Source organism: Delphinus delphis, chromosome 19, assembly GCF_949987515.2.
Source record: "Delphinus delphis chromosome 19, mDelDel1.2, whole genome shotgun sequence".
Lineage (NCBI taxonomy): Eukaryota > Metazoa > Chordata > Mammalia > Artiodactyla > Delphinidae > Delphinus > Delphinus delphis.
This window is the reverse complement of record NC_082701.1, coordinates 48,155,034-48,176,285: the sequence shown is the minus strand read 5'-3', so window position 1 is coordinate 48,176,285 and position 21,252 is coordinate 48,155,034. Positions and strand designations below refer to the sequence as shown.

The 21,252-nt window shown below is 48.4% G+C and overlaps 1 protein-coding gene and 1 non-coding gene across 5 annotated transcripts in view; both read left to right on the top strand.

Annotated features, from left to right (window-relative positions):
- The window catches only part of ZZEF1 (zinc finger ZZ-type and EF-hand domain containing 1), a 113,364-nt gene extending 96,596 nt beyond the window's left edge, over window positions 1-16,768 (top strand). For 2 of the 4 annotated variants that reach the window (XM_059997257.1, XM_059997256.1), the window contains exons 44-55: window positions 220-339; window positions 2,138-2,329; window positions 3,440-3,540; window positions 4,885-5,020; window positions 5,116-5,475; window positions 6,512-6,655; window positions 8,217-8,385; window positions 8,553-8,651; window positions 9,054-9,219; window positions 11,509-11,662; window positions 12,266-12,337; window positions 14,150-16,768. In XM_059997257.1, coding sequence (XP_059853240.1) covers window positions 220-339; window positions 2,138-2,329; window positions 3,440-3,540; window positions 4,885-5,020; window positions 5,116-5,475; window positions 6,512-6,655; window positions 8,217-8,385; window positions 8,553-8,651; window positions 9,054-9,219; window positions 11,509-11,662; window positions 12,266-12,337; window positions 14,150-14,230 — 1,794 coding nt within the window. In that variant the 3' untranslated portion in view covers window positions 14,231-16,768. Of the gene's footprint in view, window positions 1-219; window positions 340-2,137; window positions 2,330-3,439; window positions 3,541-4,884; window positions 5,021-5,115; window positions 5,476-6,511; window positions 6,656-8,216; window positions 8,386-8,552; window positions 8,652-9,053; window positions 9,220-11,508; window positions 11,663-12,265; window positions 13,085-14,149 lie in introns of those variants that run through there. The other 2 variants (XM_059997255.1, XM_059997254.1) reach the window with 1 other exon arrangement.
- Window positions 16,769-19,824: 3,056 nt separating this feature from the next.
- Window positions 19,825-19,897, top strand: TRNAR-CCU (transfer RNA arginine (anticodon CCU)). The gene has a single exon. It is a non-coding gene; the product is annotated as a tRNA-Arg (tRNA).
- The last annotated feature ends 1,355 nt before the right edge of the window (window positions 19,898-21,252 follow it).

Below are 21,252 nucleotides of genomic sequence, written 5' to 3'. Positions count from 1 at the left end.
AGAAATACTTGTTGAATGAATGAATTAGAGAGCGAACACACTTAGGTTATGGCTGAGGTTCAGAGTTTCATTCTCCCCGTTGACTCTGGAATTTTCACCAGAAGGTGAACTTGGGCCACTAGCTGAGACTGGGCTGTGACAGAGGCCTGCTTCTCCCCGAGTGACCCTTACCTTCTTCACTCTGAGGCAGTTGCAGATCATTCTTTTTCTGTTTGACAGGCTCATGGTTTTGAAGAGACCCATGCTACCTTCCTTCAGACTGATTTGCTGAAGCTGCTGGTGAAAAAGTGCAGCAAAGGGACCGGCTTCAGTAAAACGTGGCTCCTCCGGGACCTGGAAGTAAGGGACCAGGGTGATTCCTGCTGCTGCTTCCTGATGCAGATTTACTGGCCTGGGAGTTAGAACCACCAGTCAGTTACAGCTGGTTCTGCCCTGTGCACTCTCATCTGGTGCAGTTGTTAAAACAGTGTCTTATATTTGTCTTCCTTTTTGGAAATAGAGATTATGACACCTGTCCTCCCTTGTCAGGGAAAATGAATTTGATGTTTCTTCAAAGAATATTGGAAGAGAAGTATTTTGTGGAAACACACGGTTGACCAATTATATCATGGTAGTAAATCTGCCCTTGAATTATAATTTCCCTTTAAACTTCCTTTGAGCTAAAATCAGTTCCTAAATTTGTCCTCACTTATGTTTATTTTATGTAGGATTTTAGTTGATAATTTTCATTTTATTTCTTTTCGCCATAGGCCTTAGACTTTTCTTAGTGGAATTACTGTGGTTCCCTGGGGCGTTTCTGTGCCAAGCGTCAGCTTCAGGTCAGAAAAGGCTGCTGCTGTATGGGGGTGCTCAGCTGGTCATTCTCAGTCACGCAGAGGCCTGAGCTCCAGGAAGCAGCTCTCAGGTGCCACAGGAGGATTTGGTTAGGTTTTAGGAAAGTACGCTGAAACATATTAATGGATAACCTGGTGAGCATTTGAGCTCTTGTTCTTTAGGAAATATTTTAAAGTAAATTTTTTTTTACATTCAAAAACTTATATTTTTTATATTGAGAAAGTTTGAAAAATAGAAAAGAAAGAAAAACCCCAAATTTCATCCACCCCAAACACAGCTACCATTAGTATTATGTGTATTTCCTTTTTCTAATTTTTTTCCTTCTGTGTTTATATTACATACGTAGGTTTAGATTGTACAATGAGGCACACTGTTGAAATAAAGTGAGGTCATGTGACGGCCACTTTTCTAGGCTGCTAGGTAGTTTTCATGACCACCATCTTTAATGGCTGCAGATGATCCATAAAGATGGATTTCAGGTTTTTGCCATTATTAAATGCTTCATTGACCATATCAAGAGTATAGCTTTTCACACATTTTACATTATTCCTAGAAGATGAGTTACCAGGTCAAAAGTTATGAACATTTGTGGAGCTCTTTACATTTCACCAAAATGCCTTCTAAAAGGATGATAACAACTTACACCATCAGTGGCAAAGTTAAACACGAAGGTCCCGTGTAGTTTTTATTTTTTTATTTTTTTTCAGTGTTCTTAAAGTCTTTTATTCTAATGCACATATTTTTACAAAATAGGGTAATGCTATATAACATGGCTTTTCTCTAAATATCATCTAACAAACGCTTTTCAGAACCAATAGAAATTTGTCATTATTTGTAAGGAATGTTCCTTTGTGTGAGATGTGCACTAATCAAACTCCTACTGTTGGAAATTTAGCTTGTTCCCAGTTTTTTGTTTGTTTGTTTTGTTTGTTTTTTTACATCTTTATTGGAGTATAATTGCTTTACAATGGTGTGTTAGTTTCTGCTTTATAACAAAGTGAATCAGTTATACATATACATATGTTCCCATATCTCTTCCCTCTTGCGTCTCCCTGCCTCCCTCCCACCCTCCCTATCCCACCCCTCCAGGCGGTCACAGTCCCTTGTAGTTTTTAGTCAGCATTTCTTTGATTATAAGTATGGTTGAACATGTTTTCATATTTCTTTACTAATTTTACATTCTTTTTGTGAATTCTGATGTCTTTTAAAAGGTTCAGTCAGATATTTTCTACCCTTTGAGGGTTAAAGATCTCACCCACCAAACACTCATGTTCCTGCCCTGCCTGATTTTCTTTCTGTATAGATTTTGTCCATCATGCTGTATTCCTCAAAAAAGGAGATCAGCACTTTGGCTGAGCATGGAGAGCTGGAGCTGGATGAGCGAGGGGACCAGGAGGAAGAGGTGGAACGGTCAGTCAGCAGCCCGGGTGAGCCGGAGCAGAAAAAGCTGGACCCTCTCGAAAGCCTGGATGAGCCCACCAGGATATGTTTCTTGGTACGTTCTTGGGTCACGGTGTGGACTGAGGAAGGGACTCTAAGGAATGGATTCTCTTTGGCTTGGGCTGTGTTTTAGCCTCCACGTGAAAATGCTTCAGACTGATGTCCTGAGAATGCACTTCCTGAGGGCTCAGTCGGTATTGTGCAGAATTCGTCCAGAGGGATGGAAAAGCCCTATTACAACAGCAGTTCTTAATGTTTGGGGGGTCATGGACCCAAAAGCTTTAGATCGTTTCTCCCATAAACTATCCTTGCAAATAACTTTTGTAAAATTTTGCATGTAATTTCAGGCCTGTCCATAAATCCCCAGGTGACAGTCTGTCCTCACAGTTTCTCAAGACACACTCCTACTTTCCCTGGATAATCCACTCTTCCTCAGAATGATGTGAAAATGGGCAAGGGCTTGGACTTCAAAGGGTCTAACTGTGTGAAGAGTAAACAGAGAGTATGGGGTGGATGTTAGAAAAGCAAGTACAGTTTTTAAAAACATCAAAAGAAAGTCCAGTACTTAGATTTATGTGCCACTTAACAAACTTGAGTGCAAGGCAGCTGCTACAGAGAAGCTAGCAATGAATACAATTTGGTGGGTTATTATTGACTATTAACAGTACATTTGTTTGCATGACTTTTTTTTTTGGTGTTTCCATGTTTTATATCTTCCTTTGAATTTATAACAGTAATGCAGATTTTACAGTCCATGTTTTAGGGCTTATAATCTTTTTTAATTTTTTTATAATTTTTTATTTTTTTGTGGTACGCGGGCCTCTCGCTGCTATGGCCTCTCCCGTTGCGGAGCACAGGCTCCGGACGCGCAGGCTCAGTGGCCATGGCTCACGGGCCCAGCCGCTCCGTGGCATGTGGGATCTTCCCGGACCGGGGCACGAACCCGTGACCCCTGTATCGGCAGGCAGACTCTCAACCACTGCGCCACCAGGGAAGCCCAGGGCTTATAATCTTATATACATGAAGTGCCCATGTGATGTTTTTAAATTATAACTTGTGGTAACTTTAGGAAATAATTGTTTTATCACTTTTGAGGTCAGATCATCAATAATGTGTTAAAGCAGTTTAAATTGTCTCTCTTCTACTTCCTCCTTGTGGCCTTCAGATGGCTCACGACGCCCTCAATGCCCCTCTGCACATTCTCCGGGCCATATACGAACTGCAGATGAAGAGGACCGACTCTTTCTTCCTGGAGGTTCAGAAGAGGTAAGGGACATTTAGATGCAGCCAAAGTGTAGTGAGTGAGGCAACAAGTAAGGGCGGGACTCTGTTTACCTCCTGCCAACTAGATCTGGGTAAAAACTCCTGACGGGCCAAAGAGCAGTTGGTTTTCAGTTCTTCATAAAGCGACATGAAAGCTGGCTGTGCCACACCGCATGGCTCATCTTTGGGTTGTGTTGTGTGCTTCTTCTTTAGGAGGAGCTTTATATTCGCAGTCTGCCTCTTAGAGTAAACTTGTTGTGGGGGCAGAGTTTTGACACAGACGCCAAGGTTTCTCTCCCACGTCAGCCCAGGGAGCAAACGGTGCAGAGCAGGACCTTCTGGTACATTCTGGTCAAACGTGTCCTTTCGTTTGTTTGTTTTTTCACTTCTGTACACTATTTTCGTGTTTTTTCTTCAAGGATTATTATAAAATTAACAATATACCCTTCCTCTTGGCCAGGAAGTTCAGAGCTAGGTCTCGGGCCCAGCTCTTAAATTTGTGGAGAACTTTATGTTTCTGCAACTAATCTCCTCCTCCATCCCCCACATCCTAGTTTTGACTTCCTATTCTGATTTATATCCAATTCCAATTTAATTTTCTTTTATTTCGTATTTCTATTTTCCCATATGTATTTCTTATCTACTGCCTCAAATCCTTTGTGAGATGAGGCAGGGTTGCATCAGTTAGGACACAGAAGTATCATGGTCAAGGAAGGTGGAATTTGTTTTCCCTCTCACGGCACAGTCCAGAGGTAGGCAGTAGCCTATGGTGGGTGGGCGGTCTGCTTCACAAGGGACCCCGCACCCCCAAGGGTGCTGTCCTCATCTGTGTCCTCAGAGCTGGCTCCCCGACACCAGCTCTTTGTTCCAGCCCAGGGGAAAGGGGGAAGGTGGGGAAAGGAGCTCATCCTTAACCCAGTTGTTTGAGAGCAAGCTGTGGAAATGGCACACGTTACCTCACTGGCCTCCCGTTGGTGTGACCCTAGTTGCATTGCTGCTAGGAGGACTGGGAACTGTGTCTCCAGCTGGGTGATTGTGTATCTTGCTAAAACTTCAGGGAACTTTGTTTCTAAATGAAAGGAAGAATGGATCCTAAGGGATGGCTTGCATCTCTGCTTTGGGCACATGGGCATGCGTGCACGTTTGTGTGCCCGTTTGTGTGCACGTTTGCGTGCACGAATAGATGAACACTGTGAATCTAGTGTGCGAAATATGGAACGTAATAACGTAATTGCAAAATAACAGGAAAATAACTCGGATTGGCATTTCTGCAAGTTTCACTGCAGGTTAAACTCTTGCCTTTCTGTAACTAGGGTGCCCAGCTTTGTGTTTCTTCCTCCTCTTCAGGTTTGACGGGGATGAGCTCACCACTGATGAAAGAATACGGACCCTGGCTCAGAGGTGGCAGCCCAGCAGGAGTCTGAGACTGGACGAGCAGAGCGCCAAAGCTGTGGATACAGACATGATTATCTTACCATGCTTGGTATGTTGCCCCACCTGGGAAGCAAGGTGTCTGCCCTGCCCCCACCCCAGTTGTGAGAAGGCCAGGCCTCTGTGACGGTGGTCTTTGGGTTGCAGTCCCGGCCCGCACGCTGTGACCAGGCCACCACGGAGTCAAACCCTGTGACCCAGAAGCTGATCTCCAGCACGGAGAGTGAACTGCAGCAGAGCTACGCCAAGCAGCGGCGCAGCAAGAGCGCCGCCCTCCTGCACAAAGAGCTCAACTGCAAGAGCAAGAGGGCTGTGCGCGACTACCTCTTCCGCGTGAACGAGGCCACAGCAGTTCTGTACGCCCGCCATGTGCTCGCATCCTTGCTCGCTGAGTGGCCAGGGCACGTGCCAGTGAGCGAGGACATCCTGGAGCTGAGCGGCCCTGCCCACATGACCTACATTCTGGATATGTTCATGCAGCTGGAAGAAAAGCACCAGTGGGAGAAGGTAATTAGGCAGCCGGGCTGGGCTCTTACCCCACTTGCTCCTCCTCTGTGTCCCTCCCAGCCCCCCGCTGGGGCGTTTGAATAGGCTTCCTCTAGGGAGTGCCTTCCTGGAGTGAGGTTACCTGTGTGGCTCTACAGCCCCCCTGACAGGTGTGAACGCAAGGAAGGCAGGGTCAGGTTGCTGTTAAACTCTCCCAAGTACTGGCCTGGAGCCGAGCTCATGGCCTAGGCAGACTTGGTGCTCAGGGAGTGTTTGATGTAACAACCCACGAAACCTACCCTTGCAGTTTTCCTTTTTTGTTTTCAGACTTAAGAGTCTAACTCTCCTTGATAGCCTGTCTCTTCTCATGTTCCCTAGGGTCTCACACAGTGTGAAGTCTGCGGGACAGGGTTAATTATGATTCTGACAGCCTTTTCCCGTAATACAGGAAGCCTTCCAGGAAGGTTTACGTCGTCTGTTTTAAACCATGGTTTCTAGAATGTCTACCTCAGGTCAGACACTCTGCCAGCACTTACACCTGTGTTACGTTGTGACCCAGGGAGTTTTATTGGTGAAGAAGTCAAGCCCGGGAGGCTTGTCCAAGGCTCCCAGCTTCTGGGTGGCAGACGTGGGGTCTTACCAGAGTCTGTGCATTCTCTTAAGTCCAGTGCTCTAATTTTTTTTTTCTTTGGCCACACCTTGTGGCGTGTGGGATCTTAGTTCCCTGACTAGGGATCAGACCCGTGCCCCCTACAGTGGAAGCATGGAATCCTAACCACTGGACCGCCAGGGGAGTCTTCAGTGCTCTAATTTTAAGTTTCAACTTGACAAGTGGTGACCATCTTTTGTTTTGTTTTTAAATCACATCTTCGACTTGGTCTGTTGAAGTAGTGCTGGGTTACCAAACTTTCACAGGACTGGAAGCATCTCTTCCACTTCCTTCTGTGTAGAACCAGGGGACCCACATAGCAGAACTCAGGAGCCCTGGGCACAGTCTCTAGCTGAACTACAAAGTTTTGTCACCATCTTCCCATGTTTCCTGCCTGTGTCCCACCAGATACTGCAGAAGGTGCTCCAGGGCTGCCGAGAGAGCATGCTAGGCACCATGGCCCTGGCTGCCTGCCAGTTCATGGAGGAGCCAGGAATGGAGGTGCAAGTGAGGGAGTCGAAACACCCGTATAACAACAACACCAACTTTGAGGTACGATCCAGGGTCGGCCAGACTCGCCCAGCCTCAGGGTACGCAGCTGGCAGGACCGGCAAGGGTTGCTGAGTAGCATGAATTTCATCAACTCCCACTGTGGCTCTTTCTGCCTGGACAGACATGGCCTAGAATGTGCTCCCGTGGTCTCAGCAGCAGTCCGCCTCCCTGAAGCCAGTCCCGGGAATCTATACAAACAAGTCGTTTCTTCTCCTGACCTTGTTTTAATAGAAAGCAAGGGGCCACCCGGCCCTGGAGGAGAGATTCCTCTTCCTGCAGCAAGCTCCTTAGAGTGAGGCCTTGGTGTCTCTGGCAGAGACTTTGAGTGTGGGTCTGGGTTCAGCCCTCACTCTGTCCATCTCCTGATGACCTGGCCACACCTTGGAGTCTCCCACCCCTTTGTTTAATTACCCAGAACTGAAAAGCCGCACCTCTTCCTTCCTTAACTCTGTACGTGGAGAGATGTAGGAGTTTGAATGAGGCAGGAGGGTGGCGGCCTCAGTTATCCTCATTGACTTAATGCTGCTTGCATTTCTTCATCTCTTTTCAAAATGTTGGTGCTGTTGTTCTGAGTAGGTGACGGCCTGTGGCCACAGTGGTGGGCGATAGAGAAACTAATCCAGGATATGGTTGTTGCCAGCTGAGGTTTCGTTTTGCAGACGTATAAACCTCCTCACTCTCTACCTTCTAAGCCTCTTTTCTTCCCCGGCTCCTAGGCTCTGTCCCCACTCCCCCAGCCCCACGTAGACACACCTAGTGAGCTAGCGAGTTCTACCTCAGAGCCCTCAGAGTGATCACCTTACCTTCTCCACTGCCCTGACTCCTCCCCTTCCCTGGGTCCCTTCCTCTGCTCCTCACTGATACCCCACTGCTGGCCTGCCCCGGCCCTGGCCTTGCTGCACACCAGCTGTCACAGTGATCCTGGTACAGCACAAACCTAACCTAGGCTTTCTCCTGCTTACAACCTTTCCAGGGCTCCCCCTGCTGTCCAGACAAGTCTCAACGCTTCATTTTAGCACACAAAGCCTTCTGCATCTGTCCCTGCCAGCCTCTCCAGGGTCACGTCACCCCTGTCCCCATCTCCCAAGCATATGTGCACACAGAGCTCACCTGGTACCTCAGACACATCAAGCTCCTGTTACTCCCTGAACATGTCAGGCTTTCCAGTCAGTGCTCTTTCCTTTGCCTGGAATGTACCCGCCAGGTGCTCATCTCTCTCACCTGCCTCCTGCCATTCCTTCCTCCTGGACAGGCTGCTCCTGTGCCCCCAGTCTCCACAGCAACCCAAACATCCCTTCACTGGGACTCTTTTCTGCCCTCGCCTCCCCTCCCCTCCCCCCACTCCTTCGAGCTGTGCCCCAGGCTGCACAGTGTGCTTCCTGCCGTGTTTGCAGCCATGTGCGTTCTCCCGGACTCAGCTGGGCCGAGAGCTCCTGGAAGGCAGGGGCTGTGACTTACCCCTTCTTACGTACCCAGTTTTAACTGCAGATTGGCACAAGGAAGCCTTCAGTCACTGTCCAGTGGCCAGCGATGACAGGAATGTCCTTATTTCCCCTCCTAGGATAAAGTTCACATTCCTGGTGCAATCTACCTCTCAATCAAATTCGATCCTCAGTGCAATACAGAGGAGGGCTGTGACGAGCTAGCCATGTCCAGCAGCAGTGACTTTCAGCAGGATCGACACAACTTCAGCGGGTCTCAGCAGAAATGGAAAGATTTTGAGCTTCCAGGTAGTAAATAAATACTGAGTTATACAGACTCTTGACGTTAAGTACCTAGAAGGGAAATTGTTGAAGGATTTAAAACTGTGTTGAATCTGTCTCAGTGGAAAGCGCTCACTTGCCTTTCCCTGTTGCTGCAGTGTCCTGACTTGTTTTCTGATTCTTGTGTGCCCCAGGAGATACTCTGTATTACCGCTTCACCTCTGACATGAGCAACACCGAGTGGGGCTACAAATTCACTGTGACAGCTGGGCACCTGGGGCGATTCCAGACAGGTGTGTGCTCTGGTCTTTCTGTTTGCATGATCTCCCGGCCCGGGACACTCTGGGGTTCGGTGCCATTATGTCACTGATCTTTGTTAAAATCAAAGCAGGTACTTTTCTCTGAGACTTCAACAAATATGTCCACAAGGCCCACGCATATCCCTCGTGAATGTGCTGGAGTTGGCAGGTTGTAACTTCTAAAGGGCCATCTGTCAAGACCTAGGAAAGATGCTTGTTCTCTTAGAATTTGCCAGGGCATTCTGCAAAAAGGAAGAACTGAAAGTGTTCCTATGTTGCTTTTACATAAGGCATAATTTCAGGTGAAATGTAAATGATCACAGTGGTTTCCTCCTAGTCATAAAAACTTGAGCAGTTTACATTTTTCAAATGTCTCTGTGTTGTGGGGGTTGCCAGGATTCGAGATTTTGAAGCAGATGCTGTCAGAGGAAAGAGTTGTGCCGCACCTCCCGTTGGCCAAAATTTGGGAATGGCTGGTGAGCGTGGCCTGTCGCCAGACTGGTCATCAGCGGTTAAAAGCCATCCACCTACTCCTGAGGATCGTGCGATGCTGCACCCACAGGTGAGCTGCCTTCTGGATACGAGTCCCTTGCTGGGTATTTGTATTGTGAATATCTCCCCCCACTTCGGGGCTTGCCATTCACTCTGTTAGTGGTGTCTTTGATGAGAAGTTTCTAATTTTAACGTCTTCCAGTTCATCACTCATTTTCTTTATGATAGAGCTTTCATTGTCCTATTTAGGAAAACTTTGCCTTATTTGACCTTGGGGTCATGAAGATAAAGCTTAATTATTTTTTCTTCCATATTTAGGTCTACAGTCCACATGGAATGAATTTTAGTGCATGATTTGAAGGGTAGGGTCAAACTTTGCTTTTTCTCACATGGATGTCCACTTAACTCGAAAGCCCACCTTTCCCCTCACCACACTCCAGTGCCATCTTTGTCACAGAGAAGGTGTCCATATACACATGGATCCATCCCTGGTTGCTTTTGTTCCATTGGTCTTTTTGGTTATCTTTGTGCCAGTACCACACTTAGATTTTGTAGCTTTATAGCAAATTCACGTTATCTAGCAGTATAAATCCTTCAACTGGTTCTTCATCTTCAGGATTGTCTTGGCTATTTTTACCCTACATGTCCATGTAAATTTTAGGATTAGTTTATTTCTTTCCCCCCCCACCAGCTTTATTGAGGTGTAATTGACAAATAAAATTGTAATGTATTTAAAGTATAAAAGGTAATGATTTGATACATAATACATTATACATTGTGAAAGGATTCCCACAATCGAGTTAACTATCACATCCGTCACCTCATATGTTTACCTTTTTTTGTGGTACGTGACAACACTTAAATTTCACCCTCTTGCTGGAATTTGCTTTTCAGCAAATTTCTGTTATGTGTTATAGTATTGTACACTATTATCAACTGTAGTCACCATGTTGTATAATAGATCCTCAGACCTTATCCATCTTGTAACTGAAAGTTTATACCCTTTTACCAGCCTTTCTCCATTTCCCCCACTTCCCAGCCACTGGCAACTACCATTCTAACTCCCCGTTTCTATAGGATTGACTTTTTTTTGGATTCCACATAAAAGTGATACTGTGTAGTATTTGTCTTTCTTTATCTAGCTTATTTCACTTAGCATAATGCCCTCCAGGTTCATCTATGTGGTCAGAAATGGCAGGATTTCCTTTTTTCTCATAACTGAATAATATTTCATTGTGTATGTATACACCACATTTTCTTTTATCCATTCGTCCATTGACAGGCATTATTTCCAGACATTGGCTATTAGGAATAATACTGCAATGAACATAGGAGTACTGATAATCTCTTTGAGATAATGATTTCATTTCTTTTGGATATACCCAGAGGTGGGATCGCTGGATCATTTGGTAGTTCTAGCTTTAATTTCTTGAGGAGCCTCCATACTGTTGTGCATAGTGGCTGTACCAGTTTACGTTCCCACCAACAGTGCACAAGGGTTCTCTCTTTTCTCGACATCCTTGCCAGCATTTGTTTTCTCTTATCTTTTTGATGAAAGCTATCCTAACACAGGTGAGGTGATATCTTATTGTGGTTTTGATTTGCATTTCCCTGATGATTAGTGATAATTGAACACCTTTTTATGTACCTGTTGGCCATTTGTATGCCTTCTTTGGACAGATGTCTCTTTAGGTCATTTGCCTTTTTTTTTTTTTTTTTTTTTTGCGGTACGCAGGCCTCTCACTGTTGTGGTCTCTCCCGTTGTGGAGCACAGGCTCCGGATGCGCAGGCTCAGCGGCCATGGCTCACGGGCCCAGCCGCTCCGCGGCATGTGGGATCTTCCCGGACCGGGGCACGAACCCGTGTCCCCTGCATCGGCAGGTGGACTCTCAACCACTGCGCCACCAGGGAAGCCCTGATAACATTTTTGATATGTTTATTTACTATTGTTTTTAATATGGTCACACAATACTACATATACAGTTTTTAAATGTTTACATTTTATGTTGCGTATCTTGCTCTTTTCCACTTAACGTTTATCTTGAGATTTTTTCCGCTGTCACTGGAAGTTTTTAACAACCATTTTTAAAGATGTGCAGTTGATTTACATGAATGTGCTTGAGGATATCCTTTTCCCCGGAGTCCTGGTTTGAAGTTGAGATGCTGCCCCTTTTTTTTATTTGCCATTGGTGAATATTTGGGGCTGTTTTGGGGAGTGTGAGGTGACTGGAACTGTCCTGTCCTGCCTTTACTGGATGGGGGGGTGGGGAGTGTTGGAGCTGCAGTGCCCGGCAGCTACCCTCTGTCTGTCTGACATCTGATGGGCGTGATCCCAGCAAACCATACCCCTCTCCCACAGCGACCTCTGTGACCTCATGCTGTTGAAGCCCCTGTGGCAGCTCTTCACCCAGATGGAGTACAGCCTGTTTGAGGACGTGACACAGCCTGGCATCCTGCTGCCCCTGCATCGCGCCCTTACCGAGCTCTTCTTTGTCACTGAGAACCGCGCCCAGGTGAGGGCCTGTCCTACCTCCCCACCAGGTTCCGGGCCTCTGCTTCGTCTGCTGCCTGGGGCCAGCGCTGGGCCTCAGGTCACAGCCCTCTGAGAGCCCAGGGTGTCGTGGGGGCTTGGCAAACCCTCACAGGGAGACAAGCGTGGCCTGGGGCCCGGGGTTCCCCTCTCTCCCGCCCCAGGGAGCCAGGCCCTCCCCAGGATTGCTTGTTTGCTCAGGCCTGATGCCAAAGGGGGAAGGAAACTGCCCTGGATCGACCCTTGACAGCAGTGAGTTTGGGAAAATAAACCAACAGGTTCTTTCTTCTTCCTCTTTTCCCTCCCCTCAGCACAATAGACTCATTGACTGTGAGAGATGAAAGGGCCTTTCAGAACTCTTTAGCTTAAGCCCTCGTTTTATAGTGAGGAGACTGCGGTGAGTCAGGACACCTGGTTCCCCACCGTCCTGCTCCTTCCATGGCTCCCAAGGAAAGCAGGCAGTGAGATGTCTGGCAGAGTGGGCAGCAGTGTCCCACCCGAGTCTTTTGCGGCCTTGGGTCGTGGGTAGTGGGTGGGTGTCCGCTAGCAGGTGGCCTCTGACAGCTGCCCTCCGCTCTTTCCGCAGGAGCTCGGCCTGCTGCAGGATTACCTGCTGGCCTTAACGACCGACGACCACCTTCTGCGCTGCGCGGCGCAGGTACGCCCTCCCCGGGCGGCCGAAATTCCCCCGGCACCCGTGCAGACTCCACCCCAGCTTTACACGGAGCTCTGTTCCCAGTCAGCCACTTCCTACTGGTGTCACAGAGAGCAACGGAGCCCCATTTATCAGTGTCGTTCGTATTAAACTGTGGGGTCAGTAGACACTAGCAAGAATTTGTGGCTTTTACACCAGAACAACCAGTGCCTTAAATTTATAGTTTGGCTGATCCCTGAAGTTTCCATAGAGGATTTCAGATATTTTTGGATGTAACTTTCTTCCCTGGTAGGAGAACTCCTCTCTGACAGCTATTGGGTCTCAGGGCCCCTTTGTGCTTTTAAATTACTGAGGATCCCCAAAAGCTTTTGTTTATATGCATTATATATATTGATATATACTGTTAGAAATTAAATTAGATTTTAAATTTAGAAATTAAGTTAGAAATTAAATGCTAAACACTTATCAATTTGTTTTTTAAAATAATCTCATTCTATTTAATACTACAGTTGTGAAAAACAACGGTATTTTTCAAAACAAAATAATTTTTGAGAAGGGTAGCATTGTGTTCCATTTTTGCAGATCTCTTTAATGTCTTCCTTAACAGAAGACAGCTGGATTCGCAGATCTGTTTCTGCTTTCAGTTGTTCTACTATCACACAGCAGCCTCTGGAAAACTCCACTGTATACTCGTGAGAGTATGAAAGTGAAAAAAGAGAAATAATGTCTTGGTATTATTATGAAAATTGTTTCCACGACACGGAGCCCCTGAAAGGGTCTGGGGAACCCGCAGGCTCCAGACTATATTTTGAGAACCTTAGGCTCACAGACTCCTTGAACATCGTAGAGTGTGTGGTCTGCGTCCACAGTGGACAGATGGGGACACGGAGGCTCAGAGAAGGGAAAGATTTGCCCGCAGTCTCACTTGAGGGGCATCCAGCTGGGACTCCCGGCCAGCGCCCTGCACTCTGTTCCTGGCAAGTTTTCTCAGTGAACCTACGGTCCTCCTACAAAAAAGGGTCAGAGTGCCTGCTTAGAAGCGGGCTTCCCCATCCACTACAGAGGGGTTTGTGTGAATCGTCCTGACCCCGAAGGCAGAGTGGAAACTCCCTCCCCTCCCGACGGATGCCTGCCAGCCCTGCCATCACCACCCGTGGTGTCCCAAGGTTTCACACAGTGAAATCTTGACATTTGACCGTTTTGACACCGGAAGCTTTGACACCGCATCACATATTGCTGTGGCTCCTCCCTCACCTGCCGCTGTGTCCGGTCTCCTAATCCTCATTCTGACCCTCCCTGCAGCCTGTCCACTTTGCTGGACCGGCACTCTGCTTCTTCTCCCTGCTTCCGCCTCTTCCTTCCCCAGCCCCTGCCCCCGGCTCCTGCTGCCTTGGCTTGGAGACCAGCCTTGGCCTGGCTCCAGGGCGTCTGCCTTCCCAGCATTGCTTCCCGGGGGGGCCCCCCACTGGCTGTTTGTTTCTTCCCTTCTGCACTTTAGTGCTGCTGTCCCCATTCCCTAAACAGCTTTCCCAGACCCCCCCGCAGATGTGCCCTCTGAGCCCCCAGAACTGCACCTGCTCCTCTCTCGGGACAGTGATGATTCTGCCTACGTTTGGAGTTTCCATGTGGACTTTCTTGATAGCTTTGTCTTTCACTCTAGACTGTGGTCCCCCTGGTGAGGGGAACCACATCTGGCTCGCGTCTGCCTCTCCCCTTCCCTCCTCAGGTGCTCAGCTGAGGGTCTTGTTCTGTCAGTTAGTGACCCAGCAGGTGACCGGTTCTTGACGTTGGTGATGACTCTTTCTCCCTCCACAGGCTCTGCAGAACATTGCTGCTATCAGCCTGGCCATCAACTACCCAAACAAGGCCACCCGCCTCTGGAATGTTGAGTGTTAGCCCTTGGTATGGTGTGCATGGAACTAGCTAATCTGTCCACAAGGATCTTAGAGCAGATGTCTAAACTCATTCGGGAAGATTCCTGTGGCGTTGGTGCCTGGCTCTCCTTGAGCTCCCCCTTCCACCCCAACTAGAATGCCAAGCCGCCATGTCTCCAAGAACTTCCCGTGTCACAGGCCAGGCACCCGCACGTACCATAGCATGTGAGAATAAGCAGACCAGTGCAAAATTATTCAGAAAGGGCAGGCAGCAGGCCCTTGAGAAGGTTGTTCAGAGGCCAGCCTCCTCCAGGGTCTGTCCCTGCAGAAGCCACAGCCCCAAGAAGACCTGGCTGCAGCCGCTCTGGAAAGGAATCTGTCTCCGTTGAGCTGGAACTGCCTGCACTTGACCTTCAGGGGAAGACAGGGTCCGCCCTGAGCCACCTTTCTCAGCAGGACCTCCAGCAGCAGCCTGGGAGCTCCTCCTTTGCTTTTGCTTCTTGAGACTGGGTCATCCAAACCAAAACCAGTGAGAGCCCCTCGGGGCTGCCACCTGGTCCCCACCATTCAGTACGGAACCCACTGCCGCACTGGCCCCCTGCATAGCCTCGGCCGTCCCGGAGAAATCCTTGGTGAGAACAAGTGCCCTTGGGAACAGCCTGCAGGCCGCCGTGCACGTCCACCTGTGCCCTGCTCCCAGCACAGCTGCGTTGTTTTAGTTGTTGTTTTAACATATTTCGGTTCACACCTCATGTTCTTAGAAAGAACCACACCAACTCCCTTGAGAGAAGCTCGGGGGCCTGACCAGTGGATCGGTCATTCCGGGGGACAAACTGGTTTGTGTGAAAGTAGCAGAACTTGAAGAATACTCTTTAGCTTCTGTACCTAAAGGTTTGAAATGTAATCACAGGATATCTTACCTTAGAAGTAAAAACAAACAAAACCACATGATTGTATATCTGCTCCACGGTCGTGGTAGTCCATCACGTCCACCTCTGGGACTCTCCGTGGTTACTTGGCTGTCACTTGTCTGGCAATAACTACATTAGTTCTAATGAATGCTGTTTTCCACATTTTTTTTTAAATGGTTGTAGTCTTGCCCTGAAGTGCTGATTACTATTCTCTTTCCAAAGCCACGCTTTGGAGTGTGAGGCTGGGTTGGCACCTGTGCCATGGATAAGCCTCAGTGGGACTCGCCATTTGAAGAATGTTTGAGCCAGCTGCCATTTAAGGGCGGGGGTCTGGGCCCGAGCATGTCCCCCCACACAGGGCCAAACCCAAGGAAGGCTCATCATACCCAGGGCCAAGTTGAGCAGATCAGCACTGCCATGGCCTCGGAAGCCCCCTCTGCAGGGCCCAAGACTCCTGGTCCCAGGAGCATCTCACCGCAAGAGCACTTTTGCCTTCTGGGTCAGGAGGCCAAGGTGCAGCGACCTTCTGCAGCCCTAGAATTGGATTCTCAGCCCAGCCCCAAGCTGCATGTGGAGCCATTATGGAGGGAAGAATTCAAAGGAGACAGAAACAAACAGGACAGGTCCTGAAGCTCGGTGACCTGAAGCCCATCACCCTGGTGTCAGAAAGGCCCGGGCATGGCCTGGTGTCCCACGGTGTTGAGGTGTGAGGCGCTGCTGGCTTGGTAGAAGCCGCTTTCTCATCTTTTGCTCTGCCTGCATCCCCAGAGAAGGGCCTACACTCCGTACCACCCAGACCCGAGTGGGTCTCTCAGTGAGGAGGGAATTCACAGAGAAGCGCTGTGCTCGGGAGGAGAGGTCCCTACTGCGGGCTCGGGCTCACTGAGGGGCTCCACGGAAGGTCAGCATGGAGATGGTGCACTCAGTGCTTACCCTCGCCATGCCCCCCACCTCCCCGATACCCCTCCGTGCCTCAAACTGACAGCAGCCACCAGCTTTGCTCCCCATGCTCCCTCCTGGAAGATAAACTGTAAATAAACGCTGGTCTCCTCATAGCTTCTCTGTGTACACCACCCTTGCTATTCTGGTCTCTCTGTGTTCAGTTTGCACAGAATAAGCCTCGGTTTCCCCTTCACACACAACTGCTGCTCTCTCCTGGGAGGGCCCTGCCTGGCCCAGCTCCCCTGCATCGCACCCGCCTCTGCTTCCAGCCACTGGGTGGCGCCGCTGAGCCAGGCCCCGCTCCCCTGGTCTCCAGCTGGGCCAACAGCATCCGAAAGCGCGATTTCCATCAAGACCAACATCCCTCTGATCCTTCTTAGGCAGGACTGCCTGGAATGAGATAAAACTGGCAGGAATGAAGGTGTTGTGGAAACATGTGCCTAATCTATAAAGAAATCTGTTCCAAACCATGTATATTGTACAGACAGACGCTGTTCCTAACGAGGAGTGACTTATTTTCATCATCGTTTTTAATTTGTTTTCTTACAGGTTTACGATTTTGAATTTTTCTTATTTGGTTGAAGGAAAGAATTTTGATTATATCAGCTGAGTAAGTTCAGCCTGTATAAAGGATGTTAAGTTGTGGGTAAAATATGCAAATGAAGAGAAATATATTGTACAAATTCTATATAAAAAGGTACACTTGTGTGTGGACTTTTCTTTTTTTCCTTCTGCCTCTCTTACGAAGATGATACCTGGAGTTTCTATCAAGTCCATCCTGATGAATTTCTAGAATCCCACGTCCTCAGGGTAGAAAGGAATCAGAATGGTTCTTAGCTCCGATACCCCTCCCAGCTGCACCTCCTGCCTTGACTATAGCCGTGCAGGAGATGCCCCTCCCCTCGGGCTTATGGTCTGGGGGGCTTATGCTCAGCCCCTGCCCCCTGGGCCTGTCCGTCTGCACAGCTACTCAGAGGTTTGTGCACATACACGCTCTCTGCCCGGTCAGCTCCTCTCCAGCCACACACCCCAGCTGCATCCCAGGCACCCCTCACCTCTTGTGGCTCACAGGACCTGTGTGCAGCCAGCCGAGGGGAGGAAGGCAGGGGTCTCACGGGGCTGCTACCCATCCAGGGCCCGGTTTCCTCCTTGCCTGCCTCTGGACCTGCTTCTGACAAAACACGAGGCCGACGTCTGCCCATCCTGGGGTCTTGCGCTTCCTCCCTCACATCGCTGGTTTGCCACTTACTGCTGTGCCCCCTTCTCAGCCACTTTCCTAGTGCTGAGGGCTGTCTCATGAATTAGAGAAGGGAGACTTTGGTGGGAGCTGGATGTAACCAATCTTCGAGGCCCGTCTGTTCCGGCCTGAAAGCATCTTGACACATCCCCCCTAAAGCCCCCAGACTGCCTTCTGAGGAATCCGGGGCCAGGACCCAGGACCCAGACTCAGCCCTCATCATCCTTGAGGCCGGAGAGAAAACTGGATCAGCGTGGGGCTCAGCAGAACTGGGTGCTCCCAAGGCCTGTGCAGCCACTGAGTCTCCCTCTAGAGCCTGTGGGTGATGCTTTCGCCCTCTCCTGTCTCACAGCGTTACCTAAGCAACATTGATTGCTTGGGCCTTTACTCCAAAAAGTCGGCCTGGAGAGGCTGGCTGTGTTGCGCTCTGTCCGTCTGAGCCCCGTGCTGCTGCTCTGACACTGCTTTTGCTTGGCTGGAAAGGCTGCCTGCTGAGATTAACCCAGGAGTAAACAATAGAAGGTCACAGAGGTCAATAGCAATCTGAACTCAAGCCTTTTAGAACGGAAGGGAGACACAGTTCAACCAGCCAAGCCTCCTCATTTGAGAAAGAAGCTGTGAGAGGTCAGCTTGAAATCGCACAGGAAGTGGTGGCAGAGCCAGACCAGCTCAGCTCTTCTGACACACCAGCCCCAAAGCTGTCACCGTGGTAGGCACGCGTTCATTCATTCAACAAACAAATTTACTCAACCAATCAGCAGTAAGCCACCCGGTTAAAAACCCAGGCTCTGGCTTTAAATTCTGATGTTTTCAAGGATTTTAAGCCCCTGGTGTTTCCTCTTCATATACTAAGTTCTCCAGTCTGCATTTTAATTAAAATGGTAATTTCTATTAAAAACAAAAACAAAACCAGCCTCCGGATTGAGGCCAAATGTAAACATGGCCCTGTGTGCCCTATATGGTGGACCCTGTCACTTACTACCCTTTCCCACCCACTCGCCTTCCCTGCTAACAGAATCCAATTTTTTTGCAGGTGACGACTGGAGATACTTTAATCTCAAGAAAGATAGGACCTTACACTAGCTCCTGAGGAAAGTCACGATTGGTTTAAATCCGTCTCGGTAATCTCATTTCTATTTGCTGAATGTTCACTTTTCCAGCCCCTCCCACAGTCAGGGTACCTGTGTGACCCAGTTCTGGCTAGAGAGAATTCAGCTTAAGCCTGTTGGGAGGCCTTGGGGAAGGGATTTTGCCCCAGCCCCCACTTGTTCCTCTTGACTGTGGTGAGAGAGCACCATGCTTGGCACTCCCGCAGCAGTCTTGCTGCCACGGGGCAACCTCCGGAAGTGCGTGCGTGCGTGCGTGCGTGTGTGTGTGTGTGTGTGTGTGTGTGTGTGTGAAAGAGAGAGAGAGGGAGAGGGAGAGGGAGAGGATGAGAGAGAATATGTTTGTTGTTGTGCGGTCTCTTCCAGCTGAAAGCAATTCTGACCCAAGTTTATGCAACAATTTGGCTCCAATAGTTCGAAAAAATGTCGTAGTTCTGTCTCATCACGTCAATACGAAAGGTATATGGAAAGCAAATATGTAAAAATCCCTGAAATAAAATCAAAGAGACTTCTGACAGTGTCCAGTCAAGCCACAGATGACATTAAGCTGCAGCCGTTGCCAAGTTGTTATTCTCCTTTCTAGGGATTCTCGGTACGGAGCTTTGCTCATGCTCAGTGAAGTGCCAGACTAACTTTGGAGGCGCTGCCCTGGATTTACTGGGATTTCTTCAGTTGCAAGTTAAACCCACTCTAAGCTAACTTAATTTAAAAGAGAATTTATTGACCTACAAAACTGAAAAAGCCCAAGTTGCATCTGGCTCCAGGCAAAGCTAGATTCCAGGTCAGTCTGTCTGTCTCTCCCCCTCCCTCCCCTGCTCTGCTTCTCTCTTGGGTTTTCACAGAGGTGAAGGTGAAGAACCAGGTGATGGTTCTCCCCTCCTTTCCAACCTGACCACTGCCCACCACTGACTCCCCGGTGGCGACAGCCTCTCACTGTCTCTTCATGTGATGCTTCCCTGAGTTGTTAACTGATGTTTTCTAGCCATGAGTTAAGTTCATGTTTACAAAGCTACTTGGGAGACCCATGAGTTTGCAGGTTGTCAGCCCAGAACTGCTGAGCAGCACAGCATCCATGACAACTGGGCAGGAGATGTGCCGGGAGAGCCCCACAGAGGTGTGCTGTGGGTCACACCAGCACACCTGCTCAACCACTCAGCTACCCTGCCGGGCAAGATGCCCCTCATCCATTAGTGGTATAGACGTTTCCCATACAGAAGTGGAGAAAAACATCCAAAAACAACCGATCTAAAAAAAAGGTTACATGGAAAAGAATGAGCACGGGTATACCAAGCAGATGAGACCAGAAAATCAGGGTCATTTAGTATTAGGCAATGCAATTCAAGACAAAAAATTTAACTGGACCAAATGTCATTTTATGGATCAATATTTTCTGCGGATAAAGAGTGTAATTTGTGGGACTTCCCTGGTGGTCCAGTGGTTAAGACTCTACGCTCCTGATGCAGGGGGCCCGGGTTCGATCCCTGGTCAGGGAACTAGATCCCACATGCCACAACTAAGAGCCTGCATGCTGCAACTAAGACCTGGCGCAGCCAAATATATATATATATATATATATTTTTTTTTTTAAGAGTGTAATTTGCAGTTAAAACAGTTTTCTGTACGAAATCCCACCAGAAATTACATAAGGCAAGCACTGCTAGAAATGTGTGGAGAATTGAGCAATTGTAACGGAAGGCAGGTGACATCCTTCTCATTTACCAGCAGGTTATTTGAAAAAAAATGAACAGCAGAGTTGTAAGGAAGCTTTCATGACAAAGCTCCCCTTCGCCGAGACTGCCTATGGAGAGAGAACCTCCTGAGAAGGAGGGAAGTTGACCCTCCCAGACCTTGACTCTCCTAGGCCTGCCTCCCGTCCCTGAGGGTCCCCTTCCGGGTGGACCATGTCATGCTCCCTGGGGGCCTTGTGCTCCCTTTGCCCTGCAGGCTGGGTATGGACATAGGCCTTCCTCTTACTGCACATGACACAACCAGGGCTGGACTGGGCAGCTCATCAAGGCTTGTCAGATGGTCAAGGCAGAGCAGGCAGGAGCCACAGCACAGCCAAATCTACCACAGGTGACTGGCTAGCTCTGGTCATCAGTCAAAGGATGGGAGGAAGTGCCCTTCAGGATTCAGAAAGGACAGGAGCTACCTTTTCCTCTCTCTAAAGCACCTTATACTGGGATGGATTGGGAGTTTAGGGTTAGCAGATGCAAACTATTATATGTAGAATGGATAAACAACAAGGTCCTGCTGTATAGCACAGGGAACTATATTCAGTACCCTGTGATAAACCATAATGGAAAAGAATATGAAAAAGAATGTGTGTGTGTGTGTATACATATATATATATGTATACACACACGCACATACATATGTGTGTATATATATACATATATATGTATAAATAACAGAATCACTTTGCTGTACAGTAGAAATTAACACAACATTGTAAATCAGCTATACTTCAATGAAATAAATTTTAAAATAAATAAAGCCCCTTACACCAGCCCCTGCTCCAAGTCCTCACTTTCTCTCCCAGGTCCAATTCTTCCCAGGCTGATGGGCAGCGGGAATGTCTAGTTCCTACAGGGGCACCTCCACTCAACTTCCCATCATGCTACTAACAGGCTGGCTAGACCACAACACAATCACCCACCGTCTCTCTGTTCAAGAGTCTTACAGCAGTTAATAGCACTGCTCTGTTCTTAAGTAAGTGTGGGTGCGTACCTGTGCTTGTGTGTGTACATGCAGATCGTGCCCATAGAGAAGGCCTTCTTTTCCAGTGCTCATGGATAATTCCTAAAAATGGATCCTATTTCAGGCCATTGTATTAGATATGCTGGAC